The following is an 18,757-nucleotide window of genomic DNA, read 5'->3' as shown; positions in this document are numbered from 1 at the left end:
GAACCAGGAATGCCAAGGACAGATAGAACTCTAGCTGAGTGAGCTACTTAGAACTGGAAGTATTCAGAGATGTCTTCAGGCCTGGCAGTGAATAGAGATCCCCATATCACTCCCTTTGATAGACCAAGAAGATGCTTCCAGAGTGACCACAAAATTTATTAGAACCAGGAAGTGGGCATCTGTCATTGTCTAGTTAGCAGGGCAGACCCTCCTGTGCTGAGGGCTAGTAGTCTTAGTGTCAGCTTATCCCTGGCTCGGTTCCATGCAAAACTGTCCCGAGTTCCAGCCTGATCCTGATACCAGCTACAACAGGGAATCTTCAATACTCTCTCTTAACCCCCCCCCCAAAAAAAAAACAATATACACAGACCTCTTTCTGTTCCCTTTCCTTCTTCTACACAAGGGTGACCGATCTTGCGCATTAAGTGCTAGAAGTATAACAAACTTGGGGAAATTGTTCAAAAGGTTTTATAAATCTGTCGTGCGTGAAGTCTGTGCAGTATTAGTATGTTGTGCGGGATGAAAGGGGAGAGCATTTGCTGTGTGTAACAACATTACAGATTTCCATTGGTTGAAACCACTGCTTTAACGTACTTTTTATTTAGGACTGTACCAGATCGCAACATGAACGGTTTTGTAAACAGGAATGCAATGTCAGAATGGATGAGAAGAATGCATTACTGGCACAGCGTAGCACAATCTGCTAAAAGCTACATATGAATTGCATTTGTGTCTTGGTTTTTCTTTGAGAAACTCAGGCTTCTGCATCACATATTTCCCTCTCCCTGCCTCGTCGTTTGACATTATGTAGGGAGGTTAACTAAAACGTCGGAATACTCACATTATGTGGGCTGGATGGTTTTTCAGCTGTAAAAGGTCTTCTTAGGTTAGCAGGTCTCATCAAGAACAGTACCAGTGCCAGAACCAGCCAGCCCACCATTATCATTGTCACGCTGATGTCATTATCAGCAGACGGATTGGGTCCTGGCACTGGAAGGAAAAGAACACATGAATTAAGCAGAGTGAAGAATTTCAAGTCACTTTTTAAAATTAACTACAATTAAGGGGACCCAGATGGGGATTACACAGCATTTTGGGAGAAACAAGAGGGTCAAGCTAAGGTAGAATCTCAGGCTCAACAGACAGGTTCAGCTCTTGAAGGGCTAACTGGCTTGGAAAGAGAAAAGTAACTCCACCTCCTGAGTCACTGAACAAACACGGTCCCATGTGAGTCACTGTTAAGCCTTAACCTCAAGAAATAGATGACTATTTCTTAAACACTGTCTGCTTCTTTTCCACTTCAACTTTAATCGCTTTTAAACTGATCACAGGGCTAGTTATTTCATCTGTACTCATCTCTGAAAGTTTATGGTGTCATCTGACAACTTTCCAACTGATGGGTGCTCTCAGCATTCTCACTTCCATATTTATTTTCTTGCCTCTGTGTCTTTTACTCACTGGTCAACAAGGGTCCCTAACGTTAGCACAATTTTTGAAAATGTAAAGAGCGAATAATTGCTGATTGTTACCAAGAAGCCGTCATCTACCCACTGACCAATATAAATTTTGTAGTGGCGGTAAAAGGCTGAAGCTATTGAGGCCTGCACACTATATCCTCCTCCTGATGGATATAGTCACACATGCAGAACACACACATTTATGCAAAGATACAAATACAGTGGAACCTCTACTCACGACCACTTTGCCCGTCCTTACGGCAAAATAGGTCGCTGGTAGAAGCGCCATTGTCCGCAGGCACATTTGGCGGCAGCCCGCTTCTGTGCATGTGCAGACGGCAGCAGCCACTTCTACATGTGTGTGAATCACGGCAAACCTGGTGTTTACTTCCGGGTTTGTCACGGTCACGACTTGGAAGAGGCCTAAGTAGAGCGGGACGTAAGTAGAGGCTCTACTGTAGTCTAATATGTTTACATTAATATTATTTAATAAAGTTACTACCAAATTGATTAAATCCACAGCAGCAGTGCCTCAGTGGTGCAAAGTGCCTTCCATCAGCTTTGGATAGGGATAGCCTAACTACTGTTGTCTATGCTCTGGTCACCTGTAGGTTAGATTACATTATACATAGGGCTGCCTCTGAAGCTGGTTCGGAAACTTGCTAGTTCAGAAATGGGCAACCAGGTTGCTCACCAGGACCAGACAGTTTGAGCATATTACACCGATCCTGGCCCGAAGGCACTGGCTGTCAATTATGGCCCAATTCAAACTACTGGTTTTGATCTATAAAGCCCTAAACAGCTCAGGACCGCAATACTTCCAGAGCCACCTCTCCCCATATGAACCTACCCAGACCCTGTGATGACCATCTGAGGCTCTTATTCATGTGCTGCTTCAATGAAAGGTCTGGAGGGTGGCAACACAAGAACGGGCCTTTTCTGCAGTGGCTCCTCATTTGTGGAATGCTCTCCCCAGGGAGACTCGCCTGGCACCTTCATTATACACCTTTAGGCGCCAGGCAAAAACATTCCTCTTCAACCAGGCCTTTGGCTGATGAACATCCCATATCCTTTTAAATGTGTTCACAAGGGGGTGGTTACTGGTTTGGTTTGTTCTTGTTTTTATTATGTGTTTTGTGATTTTACGATGTGCACTGTCCTGAGATCTTCGGACGAAGGGTGCTATACAAATTTAATGAATAAATAAAAATAATATAAAAACGGAGGGATTGTTCAGCCATGATTACTGAGCAGAGGGATGCCTCCACTCAGTCCAAACCTCCCACAGTCTGGCTTGAGAAACAGATTGGCTTGCTCTGTTAATCTTGCAGCAGTACAGAAAACTAATTCGGCTCAGAGCTCGGTGCCAGAAGATTGCTGCCATAAGTAGCCAAAGAACATTGAAGGCAGCAGTATCATGTAGTCACAGTTCTCAGAGAGGAAAGCTGATAAGCACCCTGCTTTTCTTCTGTAGCCCACAAAACAATATCCCCCTAAACTTCTGGAGGCCTCATTTCACTCATCATTTTGGCAGCAACTGATGTGACCAGGTCTGTGAGAGACAAAAAGCTGGGCTGCTGTGGAGTTTTAAATCCATCAAATATCTTACAGATAAGCTGACCACCTCTTTAAGAAGTTGCTCTCTTCAAGGCAACACTTGAAGCTCCTATTTCCAGGGCTCATCAGTTATCCGAATATCCGTCAAAGGCATCTCCTGTATGACATCCCTCTCAACGTCAAACTGTGAAAGAGACCTTCAGCTTCCTTGGGCAAAGGTTATTAGCAGTGTCCTTGGGGCTGGGGCAGAGAGGGAAGGCCCAGCAGGAAATAAGCTCAGAGTTGGAAGCAATTAAAATGATAGATTTTTAAAACCTCAGGAGTAAGGTTTCTTCCTCCCCGTGACATAGCTCTGTTCAATACACACCGAGCCTCTGACTACCCACTCCTTTCCTCAATGTATTGCAAGAATACATATTTAAAAATGTAATCGAACTAAAGAGAAAACAGTTAATATTTGATAATTATATAGCATATTGTAAGAATTGCCAAGGTATAGGAAAAGTTTGAAACGTTTGTGGCATGCTTTAAACATTTTCGTAAATTATCTTTGCAACAGCCTTCAAGGTACAGCTGAAGGAGGACAGGATATTGTTCATGCGGCAGACGGGAACTCTGAGCTAGAAGCTTGCTGAAGGCCATCTAATAAGTTCACGGCTAAACTGATATTTGGACTGGGGACTATTTGTTCCCAGCTCACATCATGACGATAACCACAATATTATGCAGAGGTTTTGCCAATGGGGCAGAGAGGAAGGGCTCTATCCTTGTTCTGTAAAGCAGGGATGGGAAATCTTTATGCTGCTGAATATGGGTAGGCAAACTAAGGCCAGATCTGGCCCAATCACCTTCTAAATCTGGCCCGCAGACGGTCCGGGAATCAGCGTGTTTTTACATGAGTAGAATGTGTCCTTTTATTTAAAATGCATCTCTGGGTTATTTGTGGGGCATAGGAATTCATTCATTATTATGTTTTCCAAAATACAGTCTGGCCACCCACGAGGTCTGAGGGGCAGTGGACCAGCCCCCTGCTGAAAAAATTTGCTGACCCCTGCTGCTGAGGGTTGCATTCCCTCAAGGGTAGTCTCATGTGGGACACATGTCAACGCTGGGCAGAGGAGGGCTGATGAGAGCCAGGAACAAAGTTTTATGTATTAAATAATCCAGAACAAAGACTGCCCTTCTTCAGCTTTCGTCATGACTAGCTCAGATTAGAAATCCTATGCAGGTCTACTCAGATGTAAGCCCTGAGCTAGGTTTGATGGGGTTATTTTCTGGAAAGCAATTCCATTCTGGCTTTAGTGAGCTATATATGTACACACCCAATTCATTTTCATCAAATAAAATACTGCCCTTTCTGAAACTATATAGAAAGAGGGAAAGCACAATTCTGAAAGCTAAGAGAAGGAAGGAGGAAAGGAAGAAGGAGGAAGAAATTGATAGAATGGAGAAATTGAGAAGCTACAGTAAATGTTGGAGGGCACACAAAATTAGCTGCGGGTTTGGGGGGATTACACGTTGCACTTGGGCCCCAGGTTGCTCTCCACTGTGTTGCAAAGGGAGAAGCAACACGCCTTGGTGATAAGACAGAATAAAAGTATGGTCTGAAGACACAGAAGACCACTACCTTGTTAAGCTAAGATAGTTTGATAGTGGTCAGTGCCCAAAAGGTAAGGTAAAATACCCCTGGATGGTTAAGTCCAGTCAAAGGTGACTATGGGGTTGCAGCACTCATCTCACTTTCAGGCCGAGGGAGCCGGCGTTTGAGCCAATCAAAGCTGACAGAGACAACTACAGAATTAGCTGGCCCCAGAAGAGCTACTCTGTCTGTACGCCAAGTTTCTGCTTTGGCAAGGTCTTTTCCCAATCTTTAAGGACATAACAGTGTCATTAGATGCCAATTTTACTTGCAAAAATACCATTTTTAAAGTTTTTAAGTTCAGGAAGCACTGCTAGCCTATATTATCTCAAAGCAAATGAGTGCTGTTTCACTTTGTCTGGATGCAAAGACCAAACCCAAGAGCTTCACACTTCCACAGAAAGACTCCAAATGTGCAAAATTCAGGGAGTTCCCCTCTCAAGTCATCGTTTTCATAATGATTCATTCATCTGCAGCAATGGAACAGACGTCAGGCTGACTTCAGCAGAGCCCCTGCTTCCCAAACCAAACCCCACCCAAAGTTCCAGCCTTTACTGCTGTAATCATTGGCCAAAAGGGTTTGTTTGTATAAGCTGGGTCTCAGGCAGGAAGCAAAATAATCATAGGCTCCCAAACCACTTGCTGCACTCCTCCAGCTCTTCATTCCTATCAGCAGATGTGACTAAGGGAAAACAACACAGCAGATGTCATAATTCCCTGCCAATTCGAGCTAAGCCCCCTCACCTCAAATCTAGAAATAAGCTTATTATTCCGCTAGGCATTTGGTCTTTTCAGTTGATATGGGGGTGTGTGTGGAAAGTGTCTGCAATTTTTTATCTGCTGTTCCCATCTTCTTTTCAACTGTTTTGAGTATGTTTCCCTGGTCCCCCCCCTTTAATTCTAATATGTAAGCCACCATGAGCGTTTTATATAAGAACAGAAATTGGGTGTGTGTGAAGTTCCTAAATGAATTGTGTGTGCCAGAATTTATAAATTCTATATGCAAGCCACCTCAAGGGTTTCATGTAAGACAGAAATTCAGGATATAAAGTTCCCAAAGTCATTTGTGTGCCAGGATCTACATTCTCCAGAGCTCTGCTTAGGGAACCTACAATCTTCCAGATGCTGTCGGACTCTGATTCTCGTAAGCTGAGGCAGCTTGGCCAATCAGGAATGATGGGAATTGGAGTCTGACAACATCTGGAGTTCCTCATTTCCGGTTTAAGAGAAGGCTGGGGGGAGGGCACAAAATAAATACAGAAGACAGCTAGTGACAGGAAATCTGGAGATGAAACCGAGAATCTAAGGGAGCAAATCAAAATGTAGTCTAGAGAGCCATTCTCTGTTGACTATAGGCCCCCAGCAGAGCTGTCAACTTTCAGATTTGAAAATAAGGGATCAGCAGCATCAAAAATAAGGGATGAGCAGCCTCACCTGTCCCGGGGAGCCTCGAAAATAAGGGATCAGCAGCCTCACCTGTTCCAGGGACAGTCTATGGGATATCTAACAATCCGGGATAGCAGCGGGAAACGGCGCTGGAATAAGCAAATTTCCCGCAAAAAAAGGAAAGGTTGACAGCTATGGCCCCCAGACGTCAAAGATACCATAGGCGTACAACATCTGCCCTTGCAGTTGGCTGGCAAGCAGCATGAAATTTCTGGGATGGCTAAGCCTGGTGCAAATATTAGCAGCCAGGCCTTCTGCCTTGCCTGCTACTCAAAGCAGTGTATTCCTTAGTGCTGCATTTGAGGTTCCAGCATTTAGACAGCTGGCCATGCAGTTAACTCTCCAGGTCTGGATACTCATAGCCTCTTACTGGCCCCAACACACTATGTAAAAATTCCAAACATGCTCTTACTCACAGCCGATTCTCACTGTATTTTTATATCGCTCTTAAACATCCAATCACTGCCAACTCCCTCCCCCCTTTTTCTTCAAGAGAGTAGAAAAGTTGGAAAATAAGACTGTAGTGTGCAATCTGGCATGATGAATCATGAACCTGGGTCTTTATCAGTGTACACTAGTACCTGGCTGGAACGATTATGCATTCCAAAACTGGAAGATCAACTTCCAACTAAGAAAAAAAACTTCCTTTGGTTCAAATTACCAATACTACAAGGTATACAATGGCACGATTCTTTCTGAATTATCTAGGCCTTTTTCTGTTTGGATCAAAACGCATGCCCCTGAAATTTCTCAAAATGCTGTTTTGATATCCTAATCTGATGATACTTTTCACCCCTAGCCCTCAGCCATGGACTGTCCCGTTCCCACCCCCCACATTTTCTATTTTAGAAAACAAATCACTTTTAAGTTTTATTACAACTAAGGTATATAGAAAGTTGTGAAATAAATAAAGTAAAATACAGTTGCAGAGATAACAATCTAAAGCAGAAGTCCTAAGCAGGGAGAAAGGGCTTCTGACTCCTTTCTTATCCAGTGGTTATTCCGTTTATTAAAAAATCACCGCCTCCCAAATTGCAGCAAGAAAGCAAGATGGGAACATTTTAAATGGGAGGGGGACCAGAGAGAAAACCTAAGAAGTATCTCCCTGCTTCTGTGAAGTTCTCCCACTTTAGTGTGTAACAATCCCACTGGAATTTTGTGAAAAGAAAAGAAAAAGGTTAACAGGTGCAATATGAAACTCAGTCTAATGCACATTTAGCCATCAGACATAATCTTTTCCATTGCATCTATTCCTTGACACTAATTATTTTAGCCCTGAAATTAGCAGGAGGGTCACTCCCACTTGCCATTTCCATTGATGAGAGTAGCTTGTAATATGGGGAACCAGAGTATGGCCTCCTTTGTATTGATGCCCCCCCCACTCCCAGCTTAGACTGATAGAAAACTTTCTGATCTACATGGGATTTTGCCGCATGATGAAGATGGCATGCTTAGACTTACTCTGTCCAACTATCTTCCTGTATTTTGTAATGCTTGTGGCTGCTGTTTTATTGGTGTTTAAATTGTATTATTATTATTTTTTGGATATATTTCTGTTGATATATATAAAAACAGCTGTTGAGTTGCTTTGTGCTGGAAAGCAATATACAAAAGCGTTTAAAAATATACATGCAAGATTTCCCTATTACTCACGTTCCTGAAGGCATTCCGTGTCTGTGCAGTAGGATTGGGATTGCCGTAACTGAAATGAAGAGAACAGAAACTTGTTTAGAGAAAAAAGAGACTTGATCCGTTCTAAGATTTGTGGGTGAGTCTTCAGAATTTCTGAAATCAAATGAACTTTGGAGAGTCAAGTGCAAAGTCTTGGAAGTTAACTATTGTTAACTACATGAGTTTTACTTTCAAAAATTTACTTGTATATCAAAATTCTTTATTTTTCAGCTTTTCAATAAGTGCTAGAAATTTGGTGATAATCATTGGTCGGAAAAAGATGTTCCATTTTTTAAAAAAAGTAGCCCCTCCCAATACACCGCATCACAGTTGGCTTTTGAAACCAAAGCAGTTGGCTGTACAATGTGGAGGAGCTGCTATTAAAAAGAATGAAGTGCGGACCAATTCCAAATCTCTAGCCAGATGCAACCTTCTACTGCAGGCTTCCTCAAACTCAGCCCTCCAGATGTTTTTGGCCTACAACTCCCATGATCCCTAGCTAGCAGGACCAGTGGTCAGGAATGATAGGAATTGTACTTTCAAAACTTCTCGAGGGCCGAGTTTGAGGAAGCCTGTTCTACTGGATCAGAAAGAGCAGACCTAAACCAGATATATGTCCAAATGAGCATCTCAGAGCAAATGAGGTCTCACCACACTACATCATTTTCCATGGAATGCTCACTTGGGGACAAACTATATTATATTAATTTTTAAAACACCATGCTGAGCACGTTTTTTAAAAACACCATGCTGAACTCTGGGTGGCTTTAATTTCCAAAGAAAAACAGCTAGAAAGGGTCTTGATCCAGATTAGGGCACTGTACCAAAACCTGCCCCTCCCTTCCCATCAGCTGCTATTTGTCCTTAAAGATACCGTTTGCAGTCAAACGTCACATCTGTGTACAAGGAGCTGCTGTGGGGTGGATTTTTTGGCAGGGAAATAGCTAAGGGTCCCATGTGACTATGCTTCTTTCACAACAGAAGCAGCTCGCTTAGGCGTGCTTTTTAAAAAGCATGTTTAATGTAGCAATGTAATTTGGCCACACTACAACACCACTCAGACGAACCATCTGATGTGCATTCATTTACCCTGCAAGCATCCCACGCAACTGAAAGGATTATGGGGTGGTGGGTGGACCAAGAAACCCAAGAATGCATGCCATAGGTCAACCCCAACCCCATCCTTTAAATTTTGATGGTGATTCTCCAAGGGACATTTCCTAAGCACAAGTCCCTCCTCCTTTTTTGCTCCAGTGCTATCAGATGAGTGTTCACCTATGCAATTTGCTTCACTTCCATCTTTTTACAGTGGCCAGCCCTTGATCCCTTCTGCACTGGAGGGATAGGTGAATTAGAGATTTCACACACACAGGATTTTTCCGACTGTATTGAAGGTTTTTCACACCTGTCCTTTCTCCTATTTTAGCATCAACACACACTTTGCAATCAGAGAGAGACCGTATCAATAGGTTCGGCTTTAATTCTTGGCAAACAGAAAACTCTCTAATCGCTTCTGCTTTGACTTTGATCTAGCAAGCTTTTTCAATAAGCTTTGCAGAACATGAGTTGTTCCAATGAGGGAGAGCTCTGCACAAGACTGCAGACATTTTGCAGACGTAGATAAGGATAAACTGTACCTAACACATTTTGAAATTTGATTTGAAGGAATCACATGTTTCATTAATTTCAATGGGGCTTGATTGCAGGTGAGCTCCAAGCAGATTGTGTCCAGTGGTTTGTATTATGTGACATCCTACCATACTTACCAGGTAAAAATAGAAACCATGTGAGCATAACTTACTTGCACCACCATTCTAAAAGGGGCCTATAAACACACACCTTGCAGTGTTGCTTCCCTACCAAAAGAGGGCAATGTTGACGTAGGCAAGATAGAAAAATAATGGAAAAATATATAGTAGTGTTAATAAGATCCCTAGAGATAGCCTTGCCTTTATTATACACATTCTGGAGATAAGGTTATAGGAAATGGGCACCCACAAGAGATAGTTGCCCCCTGGTGAACCTAATTTCCAGCTTCCATTTTTCAAAAAGCAAGTATTTAGACCTCGTAGAACTTGAGATATGATCTCCCCTTAACAGACAGACTGTGTGCCAGTTTCATTTCCCTCCTCGGCAGTTTAAAACAAAATTCATATACAGTAATGTCCCTTCAAAAATGTCCCTCCCTCACATTTGACACAAGATGCAGTCTGTTAAGGATTTTGTGTTTCTAGAATTCTCTCTCTCACACACACCCCTACCTCATTTGCATTAATACCCCCATGACTCCATCCTGAACCTATTTTATCTGATATAGTCTCAACTGACTTTGACGAAGTTGCCGATGACAACTGTTATATATATCAGGCCTCCAACATTTTGGGGTCTGTGGCCGCAGTTGCAATGTGGGCACTGCTGCAAAACGGCTGGCCCGGAAGGCCACGACAATTCACAAAACAGCCGCTGTGGGGACATGGAGAAAGACTGTGGTTACTACTGCAAGAAAACATCCATTTCACAGAAGGAAAACTGATAAGAGGCTAAGAGGCAAAAGACCTTGGCGCTCCAGAAACTTAGGAGAACACATGGCTGGGATATATGAGCCTCAAAACACAAAGCTACTCATTGGAACCTAACACTGTTCACAATTAAATCTCCCCTAAATCACCTCTAAATAAAATTAAAACCTCACACACATATGCTCATCCTACCTCTCCCAGACCACACCACTAGGCCCCATATCCTCCATTTTTTTCTTCTTGTTCCCTACTTTTCTTTTAGCTAAGCACAGATGCACATTTCCTGTCTCCTTATCACTCCTCTAAGTCAACATGCTAATCCTAATTTTTATCTGTCCTCTCTGCTGGACAGAACCTTTCCTTCTCTTCAATGACTGCCTGTTACTGCAACCATCCGTTGCTCATGGCAAAGGGAAACTACCAGCCACAGTAGATTGGTTTTGTGATTACTACCCCCCCCCCATAGGTTAATGGAGCTTGAATTAGTAGGATCCTCGGGTTGCCGAGATCTTGTTTATTGCATTTGTTTATTCAATGCATTATGGAAAAGTTCTGAGTACAGCTTTTGAATGCCCTCAGGATTGAAATGTAAGAAGACACGACACAAAAGGAAAAAGTGGTGAGTCAGGACGAGGAAAGCAAGCAAATGGGGGCACCTAATTCTTAAATGTTCAAGGTTCTTATCGTGGCCAGCTTGGACTGAAACAGGATGTTCACTGTTCGAAAAGGCTCCTGAGGAATAGCTTCCTAGAAGTGATTGTAACACACCCAGAAGCTGCATTTTCCCAACAGTCATGTGGATCCCCAGCCTGGTTCCAAGTAAAATGCCGTATTTTCCCTCCCACGAGTTAAAAAAAATTAAGTCCTTTCTAAACTTAGGTACAAGCCTGTCAATGTTATGGTACTTTTCAATCTTGTTGTTTTAACGATCTCCCACTGAAACAAAGGAGTATTTAAATATGGCTGGATCATTCCTTTATTTTCCCAGTTCTTCTTTTATACACACGTTGGATAGTCTCCCATGACACCATTCAATTGCAGAAGTACTTGTATAGCCCTTTAAATAAATCTAAGAAGCAAACCTCCAACCAATCTACTTTCCCCCTACCCTTAGACAGCGCTTTGTTTCCATGGATTTTATCTTGACTAGTTTCCAAAACTGTGCTGCTCATCTGTGCCAGAGTGCACATCTCCCCAAAATGTTGAGAGAGGGGAGGGGGAGAGAGGGAGGGAGAACCCACTCCCAAGGACTCACCCTTGTTTTTGACAGCACAAGTGAAATCGACAATGTTCAGCTGGAAGGTTTCCCTATCACCTAACAGTGTATTTACCTGTCCATCCTATGGATAATAGATGTAGCCCCTTGAAGGACTTGCGGAAAGACTGCACTAAGAAAAAATTATGAGATTGGCATGCACTTTGAAAGACTGCATGAGCAAGCGCTCAAGAAGGCTATTCAGCAGTAGCTATGCAATTGGCTGAAATTTGTTTTGAAAGAAAGGAACGTAAAGGCAAATGTCTCTCACCAGATTGATCAGCCTCCTCATGGCATGTTCATGGGAGCAGATACACTCGCAGGGATCAAATCCACCTTCTGCCATGGCTATTCAGATGAAGCTAAAACCGGTCCTTGATAGCGAACACCTAGAAAAGACAAGGGGTTGTGTGTTAGCTACACTTTGTTTTCCTTCTCTTTTCACACAAAGGTTTACCCATTTTCGTTCAGGCTAGAGTCTAAACTTGAATTGAGGCCAGCAATTCAGAATAACCTTTTCCCCTTGTGGGCAAAACTCAAGCTGCACCAGGCAAAAGAAGACTCTTTCCCATTGCCAGTTTGAGTTTGAGAGGACAGACCAGGGAAAAATGGGGATCACACTCTGAGCGCATCATAAAAAAATGGATGCGCTTTAAATCTGGCACCTTTTTCTTTTTGAAGATGTCAGCTTCAAAATGCTCCTGATAGATATGGGGCACAAGTCCAGCAAAAGCCAGTCATAGCTAAGGAATACTAAAACCCATGGAATGGGATCTTTTCGCAATTTAAGTTCCTTGGACCAGAAGGATTTAAAAGCTGCAACTAGCTTTACTCTGAAGTGAGTCCAATTTATTTCAATGTAGTCTACCCGTAGGGACGCGGGTGGCGCTGTAGGTAAAACCTCAGCGCCTAGGACTTGCCGATCACATGGTCGGCGGTTCGAATCCCTGCGGCGGGGTGTGCTCCCGTCCTTCGGTCCCAGCACCTGCCAACCTAGCAGTTCGAAAGCACCTCCGGGTGCAAGTAGATAAATAGGGACCGCTTACCAGCGGGAAGGTAAACGGCGTTTCCGTGTGCTGCGCGGGCTCGCCAGATGCAGCTTGTCACGCTGGCCACGTGACCCGGAAGTGTCTGCGGACAGCGCTGGCTCCCGGCCTCTAGAGTGAGATGAGCGCACAACCCTAGAGTCTGGCAAGACTGGCCCGTACGGGCAGGGGTACCTTTACCTAGTTTACCCGTAAAGAAATATGCTTTGTCTGACGTACCTTATCTCATCCCACCGCTCTTTCGTCATGCACGGCCCAGAAACTTCCTGACTACAATTCAGATAAAGCCAAGGTCCCATTGAAACCAGAAGAACACGTCACAATTAACTTAAACTTCCAGGGCACTTAATCTCTATTAACCTTGGCTGCACAGGGTGGAGCTGCCTTTTGCAAAATTAATCATTTCATTGCCAAACTCCACAGGGACAAAAACAGTGAGGGGGCAGTTCTACAGCTGTTTCCTTATAATGCCTAGAAAAAGTATATTTTTCCTTCTATATTCCACCACCACCCCATGCAAATTTATATATTGTCCCCTGTAATCCAGGTGGGAAGTAGAATAAATAGAAGACACAGGGAAAAATCACACATTCCAGGGGAAATACAGTTTTCCATAATTCAGAGAGATTCATTGCAAGGGAAAAACCAGTGAGCACGAGTATTTAGTCCAAGCAGGGTGAGGGTTGTCATTCAGTGGTACAGCATGTTCAGAGACCAGACATAGGCTCAACTAGGGGGAAAGTGTGAGAGGTATTGCATTAAGATAATCAGTGGATAGGGAAGGGGTTGAGTTCATCCTGCCTGCCAATTCACTTCTGCAAACCTCTTCATTCCTGCATAACTATTAATCAACAAACATACACATTAAGGAAATAATGTGTTTGCTGAAGCAATGTGGCTGGTCTATATTTGTAAGCCTACGCAAGAAGGGGAAAGAGAAGCCTCCATGTAACTTCTGAAATGTACTGATCACAAGCTCTATCACTATGTGATATATTTCAGTAACGATTTAATAAATGTGTTAAAGGGCACAGGAGCCATTTTAATGATCTGGTGTGCCTCCAAATTAAAATCCAATTCCTTCTGGACTCCCAGTAGTATATCCTCCTCCTGAGCTTTCAGCAAGCAAAAGCATTATCACCTGCTTCGTACCAAAGCAATGAGGAAGTTTACAATGAGGTTTACAACCTCTGATAAACATGGGTAGGTAAACACTCAGTAAGAGAAAGGCGGGTGAGTTTTAATGCATTTTTAATTCCGTGTTTCAAATAAAGTCGCATTTTGCACCTTCTCAATTTAATACCTGTATGACGTGTTAAAATTGATGTGTCAGAGAGCACACGCTTTCTATTATAAACTTTTCCTACTGAGATTCTCTGAGACCAAATCTGGGAAGATTTGCTTAGATCTGGCATAGAGAACCTGTCATCTGCCAGCTGTTGCTACATTACGACTTCCACCATCCCTAAGAATTGTCCGTGCTGGCTCAGACTCACAGGAGTCAAGTTCCACAGCATCTGGAGGACCACAGTTTCCCCCATCCCTCTCTGAGACTCTACAAAGTTGGGCCCAGGATCCACAGCAGACTTCGTATCTGCAGTCTTCTTTGGTGATCACTCATAGCCAAGTAAGATTGTCTTCCATGAACACGGTCTTAACAGTGAGTCCGTAAGTGACTGTGGAGGTGAATTCTGGATCCACACATCCTTCTGCAGTGGGGACATAGGGAGTTGATCATGGTAAGGGTTTGCCAAAGGTGCCTTCCTCTTAGCTAGTTTCTCCCTTTCGTCCTGAGTTCAAGAATCTTCAAAGCCCATGACACCTTTGGTAAAGGCTGTTCTCTAATTGGAGCGCTCGCAGGCCAATGCTTCCCAGTTGCCAGTGTTTATACTACATTTTTAAAGATTTGGCTTGAGACAGTCTTTAAACCTCTTTAAATCTGTAGTACTGGACTAGACAAATTGGCATTCTGGCACAAGCGCACACACAATGTGATACACTAATTGGAACACAGCCTACAGCTATGAATGGAAACCCACCAGAGGCTTGATAAACCTTTGCTTGATGCCCAAGGTGGGTGGGGAGAGATACATAGCGGACAACAATACACGGTTTCTGGAGCACATTCAGCTCAGTGGGAGTGGGCTGCTGGCAACGGAGTCTATGAGTCCTATCTTTATACCTTCTTCATATAGTCCACACTTGGCACTGTTTCCTAAGCCTCACCAAGCAGATCACATGATAAAACCGTTCCTAGACCTTTATCACTCAGGTAGGGGAATCACTGAAAGGTCCTTTATTTTTTATTTTATTTTTTAAAAAAACAGATTTAGAAAAGTAGATGTCAATGGAAGGGTTTTGAAAGGCAGTGAAATTCCCCCATCACCACTAAAATGGTGGAACATTAAATCCTGCTTTCAAAAATTGTACAATACAGATTTTTAGATATTGTAATGATGTGCCCTGGCACAAGACCTACCAGTTCTCTAATGACCTCTACTTAATTTATTGGAGACAGGTACAATCCCAGATTACTGGCAAGTTTATGTAAGTCAAATTGGATGAGTTTTTTGATGATATAATGTCTTAGTGACAAGCGTTCATGCGGAAGGAGCACAAGTTGCTATTGCGTTTTCAAGATTTCACGTGGGAGTTCATCTGGAAGCATAATGATGCCATATACAGTGGTGCCTCGCAAGACGAAATTAATCCGTTCCGCGAGCCTCTTCGTCTAGCGGTTTTTTCGTCTTGCGAAGCAACCCTATTAGCGGCTTAGCAGATTAGCGCTATTAGCGGTTTAGCGGCTATTAAAGGCTTAGCGGATTAGCGGCTAAAAGGCTATTAGCGGCTATTAAAGGCTTAGCGGATTAGCGGCTAAAAGGCTATTAGCGGTTTAGCGGCTTAGAGAAAGGAGGGAAAGCGGGGAAAAATCGGAACACTTGTAAGACGTTTTCGTCTTGCAAAGCAAGCTCATAGGGAAAATCGTCTTGCGAAGCAGCTCAAAAACGGAAAACCCTTTCGTCTAGCGGGTTTTCCGTCTTGCGAGGCATTCGTCTTGCGGGGCACCACTGTATTACCCCATATGATGGGGCATCCAGGGTGTGGGTGAGGCAGTTCCCCCTGTGTTGCAAAAAGCACGAGTAAATCATATGACCTTCACAACCCTCATAAACATTATAAAAGGACAAGAACACTACTTTCTGGTTGTACCTATTTAATGGGTACAGTTCCTGTATTAATTGGTTTCTAGTACTGCAACTCAGATCTTTTACTGGAACCTACCTGCTAGTTACACCTGTTTGACTGGTGTAACACTATACAGGAACAACAGCAAAGTTCAAATTGGGACGAGGGGGGCAGGAGATGTGAAGCAACGTGGCACCCTTTCTATGATGCAGCAATTAAAATGTACAGGTTTACAAAACCAAAATGTCAAAATTGTGCTTTCTGGGTTGCACGAAAATGTACAAATTTAAAAGAGCCTTTTGTAAAATCACCCATTTCAAAGGTTAATTTTGTGATAAATACCAATATTAGCAATGGGTGTGATTCAATTCATGTCACTGGCTCACTACTGTACTCTTGCATTGAGTTTACTTACAGAAAAATTGTTTACTTAATCTTTATTATATTTTTAGCTGCCATATGTTAATGCCCAGGTGACATATGGTAAAAATAGTTAGAAGCAATCCAACGTCATCAGTACAAGTATTAATAAGTAAAAGGGACTTCAATTTGTGCAATGGAACTTTACCTTCCTTTTCTCTACACTGCCGACCTCTGCACACCTCCAAAATCTGCTATAGCCGCCAATCCTCAGGCGCAGGTTTTGAGCTGAAAGGAAAAAGAAGGTGAAGTCCCACGCAGAAGTCTGTTCTATTTCCACCGAGTCTGCATTGGATACAACCCTATATCTGTTTTATTTACTAATTGGTAAATACAGTATTAAGGGATGCGGGTGGCTCTGTGGGTTAAACCAGAGAGCCTAGGACTTGCCGATCAGAAGGTTGGCGGTTCGAATCCCCGCGACGGGTGAGCTCCCGTTGTTGTGTCCCTGCTCCTGCCAACCTAGCAGTTCGAAAGCACGTCAAAGTGCAAGTAGATAAATAGGTACCGCTCTGGCAGGAAGGTAAACACCGTTTCCGTGTGCTGCTCTGGTTCGCCAGAAGCAGCTTAGTCATGCTGGCCGCATGACCCGGAAGCTGTACGCCGGCTTCATCGGCCAGTAAGGTGAGATGAGCGCCGCAACCCCAGAGTCAACCACAACTGGACCTAATGGTCAGGGGTCCCTTTACCTTTAAATACAGTATTATTGACTAAAAATACTAGTCTAGCAATTGTTAAGCTATGGGGTTCTTTAAAAAAATATTCCGTAAGTAAATACTTCTTTGCACAGTGAAGTTTGTCATTTTTATGGGCCAATTCACAAAAACCTGTCAGACGAGTTGGTGGCATTTTGAGAAATGCCCAGTTCCACGTCTCACTATGACAATTTGCTCATTTTGAGTGGCTGCTGAAGCGTGCACAAATCTAAAGCTCCCACCACATTACCAGTAAATCACTGAAGTTTCAAATGCAAATGGACAATAACCAAGGCAAGTCCGGTATCCTATATATTTACTAGCTTGCACTGTGCAATCATAAATAGATTCCTAAATGCCATGTAAAAATGTGTGTGCAGCAGGAAAGACCCACAGCCTTTGAGACATTTTCAGACTACATTTTATCTGCTACTACCAAGCTGCCTCTTCTACCTTTATGAGGCAAGTTTGAATACCCATAGCCCAAAAGTCCATCTTGGTGTTCCATGTTTCACAGGGAAAAGTGAAAGGTTGGATCCAGATTACGTCAGTTGAATTTGGGTTCCACTGAAATCAACTGGAAAAATTATTCATGACCAAGTAAAACTAAATTAGAGCATTGATGGGTTGGATCCAGATTAAGAACTTTCTAGGACTTGCATCAACTATTCTTCCATGTCTTGTGGGAGTACAGTGGTACCTTGGGTTACATACGCTTCAGGTTACAGACTCCGCTAACCCAGAAATAGTACCTCAGGTTAAGAACTTTGCTTCAGGATGAGAACAGAAATCGCGCGGCGGCGGCGCGGCAGCAGCGGGAGGCCCCATTAGCTAAAGTGGTGCTTCAGGTTAAGAACAGTTTCAGGTTAAGAACGGACCTCCGGAACGAATTAAGTACGTAACCAGAGGTACCACTGTACTACAGTGGTGCCTCGCAAGACGAAATTAATCCTTTCCGCGAGTCTCTTCGTCTAGCGGTTTTTTTGTCTTGCGAAGCAACCCTATTAGCGGCTTAGCGCTATTAGCGGTTTAGCGGCTATTAAAGGCTTAGCGGATTAGCAGCTAAAAGGCTATTAGCGGCTTAGAAAAAGGGGGGGAAGCGAAAAAAAATTGGAACACTTGCAAGACGTTTTCGTCTTGCGAAGCAAGCCCATAGGGAAAATCGTCTTGCGAAGCAGCTCAAAAACGGAAAACCCTTTCGTCTAGCGGGTTTTCCGTCTTGCGAGGCATTCGTGTTGCGGGGCACCACTGTATAAGAATTATGAGACCCTAATACAGTGGTGGGGGACCTCTGACCTCACCTACCTATCAAAATGACCTGCCAGAACTGGGGGGGGGGGGGGAGATAAGGATCTGGCCCGCCAGCTACAAGAGGTTCCTCACCCCTGCATTAACAAGTGATGTAATATGGGAGGGACCAAGTGAGAACCAACCTTTCAGGTAGCTGTAGGAGGGGCACATTTGATTACAGCCCAGTGAAACTATCCATAAACATGGATTTCCCAGGCCCAGCACAAAACATTTTGCTTCCAAGGACAGAGAAACAAACGCCTCCCCTCACCACGACAATATCCAAGGCTGGTCTTCACACAATGAGGCAGAAAATGGCTCCCCACTTTCATGACAGTAAAAACACAATTTAATGATGCACAAAATTGGTTGACTAATAATAATAAATTTTATTTTTACCCTGGCCAGAGCCTGGCTCAGGGCGGCTAACACCAATAAAATTTGAGTAAAAACATAGTAAGAAAAAAAGAAAAGGAAAAAACAATTTAAAATACAGGTTAAAATGCAATTTAAAAGGCAGCCTCGTTTTAAAAGTCAAAACTGTAAGGGGAGGGAAACATAAGGGTCAGTCTGAGT

General features: G+C 43.3%; 1 protein-coding gene and 1 long non-coding RNA gene across 6 annotated transcripts in view; one reads left to right on the top strand and one right to left on the bottom strand.

Annotated features, from left to right (window-relative positions):
* SMIM14 (small integral membrane protein 14) overlaps positions 1–18,757 on the bottom strand; it is a 34,989-nt gene that overhangs the window by 4,860 nt on the left and 11,372 nt on the right. For 4 of the 5 annotated variants that reach the window (XM_083460211.1, XM_083460210.1, XM_083460212.1 and 1 more), the window contains 4 exons: positions 16,345–16,424; positions 11,816–11,933; positions 7,753–7,801; positions 842–990 (listed from right to left, as the gene is read on the bottom strand). In XM_083460211.1, coding sequence (XP_083316337.1) covers positions 842–990; positions 7,753–7,801; positions 11,816–11,890 — 273 coding nt within the window. In that variant the 5' untranslated portion in view covers positions 11,891–11,933; positions 16,345–16,424. The remainder of the gene's footprint in view (positions 1–841; positions 991–7,752; positions 7,802–11,815; positions 11,934–16,344; positions 16,425–18,757) is intronic. The other variant, XM_083460213.1, reaches the window with a different exon arrangement.
* Positions 1–18,757, top strand: part of LOC310686438 — a 425,293-nt gene that overhangs the window by 400,969 nt on the left and 5,567 nt on the right. The window lies entirely within an intron of this gene.

The sequence above is a fragment of the Podarcis liolepis genome (assembly GCF_965112155.1).
Source record: "Podarcis liolepis genome assembly, chromosome: 9".
NCBI lineage: Eukaryota > Metazoa > Chordata > Lepidosauria > Squamata > Lacertidae > Podarcis > Podarcis liolepis.
The sequence above is the reverse complement of the archived record's forward strand: the minus strand, read 5'-3'. Positions and strand labels throughout refer to the sequence as shown.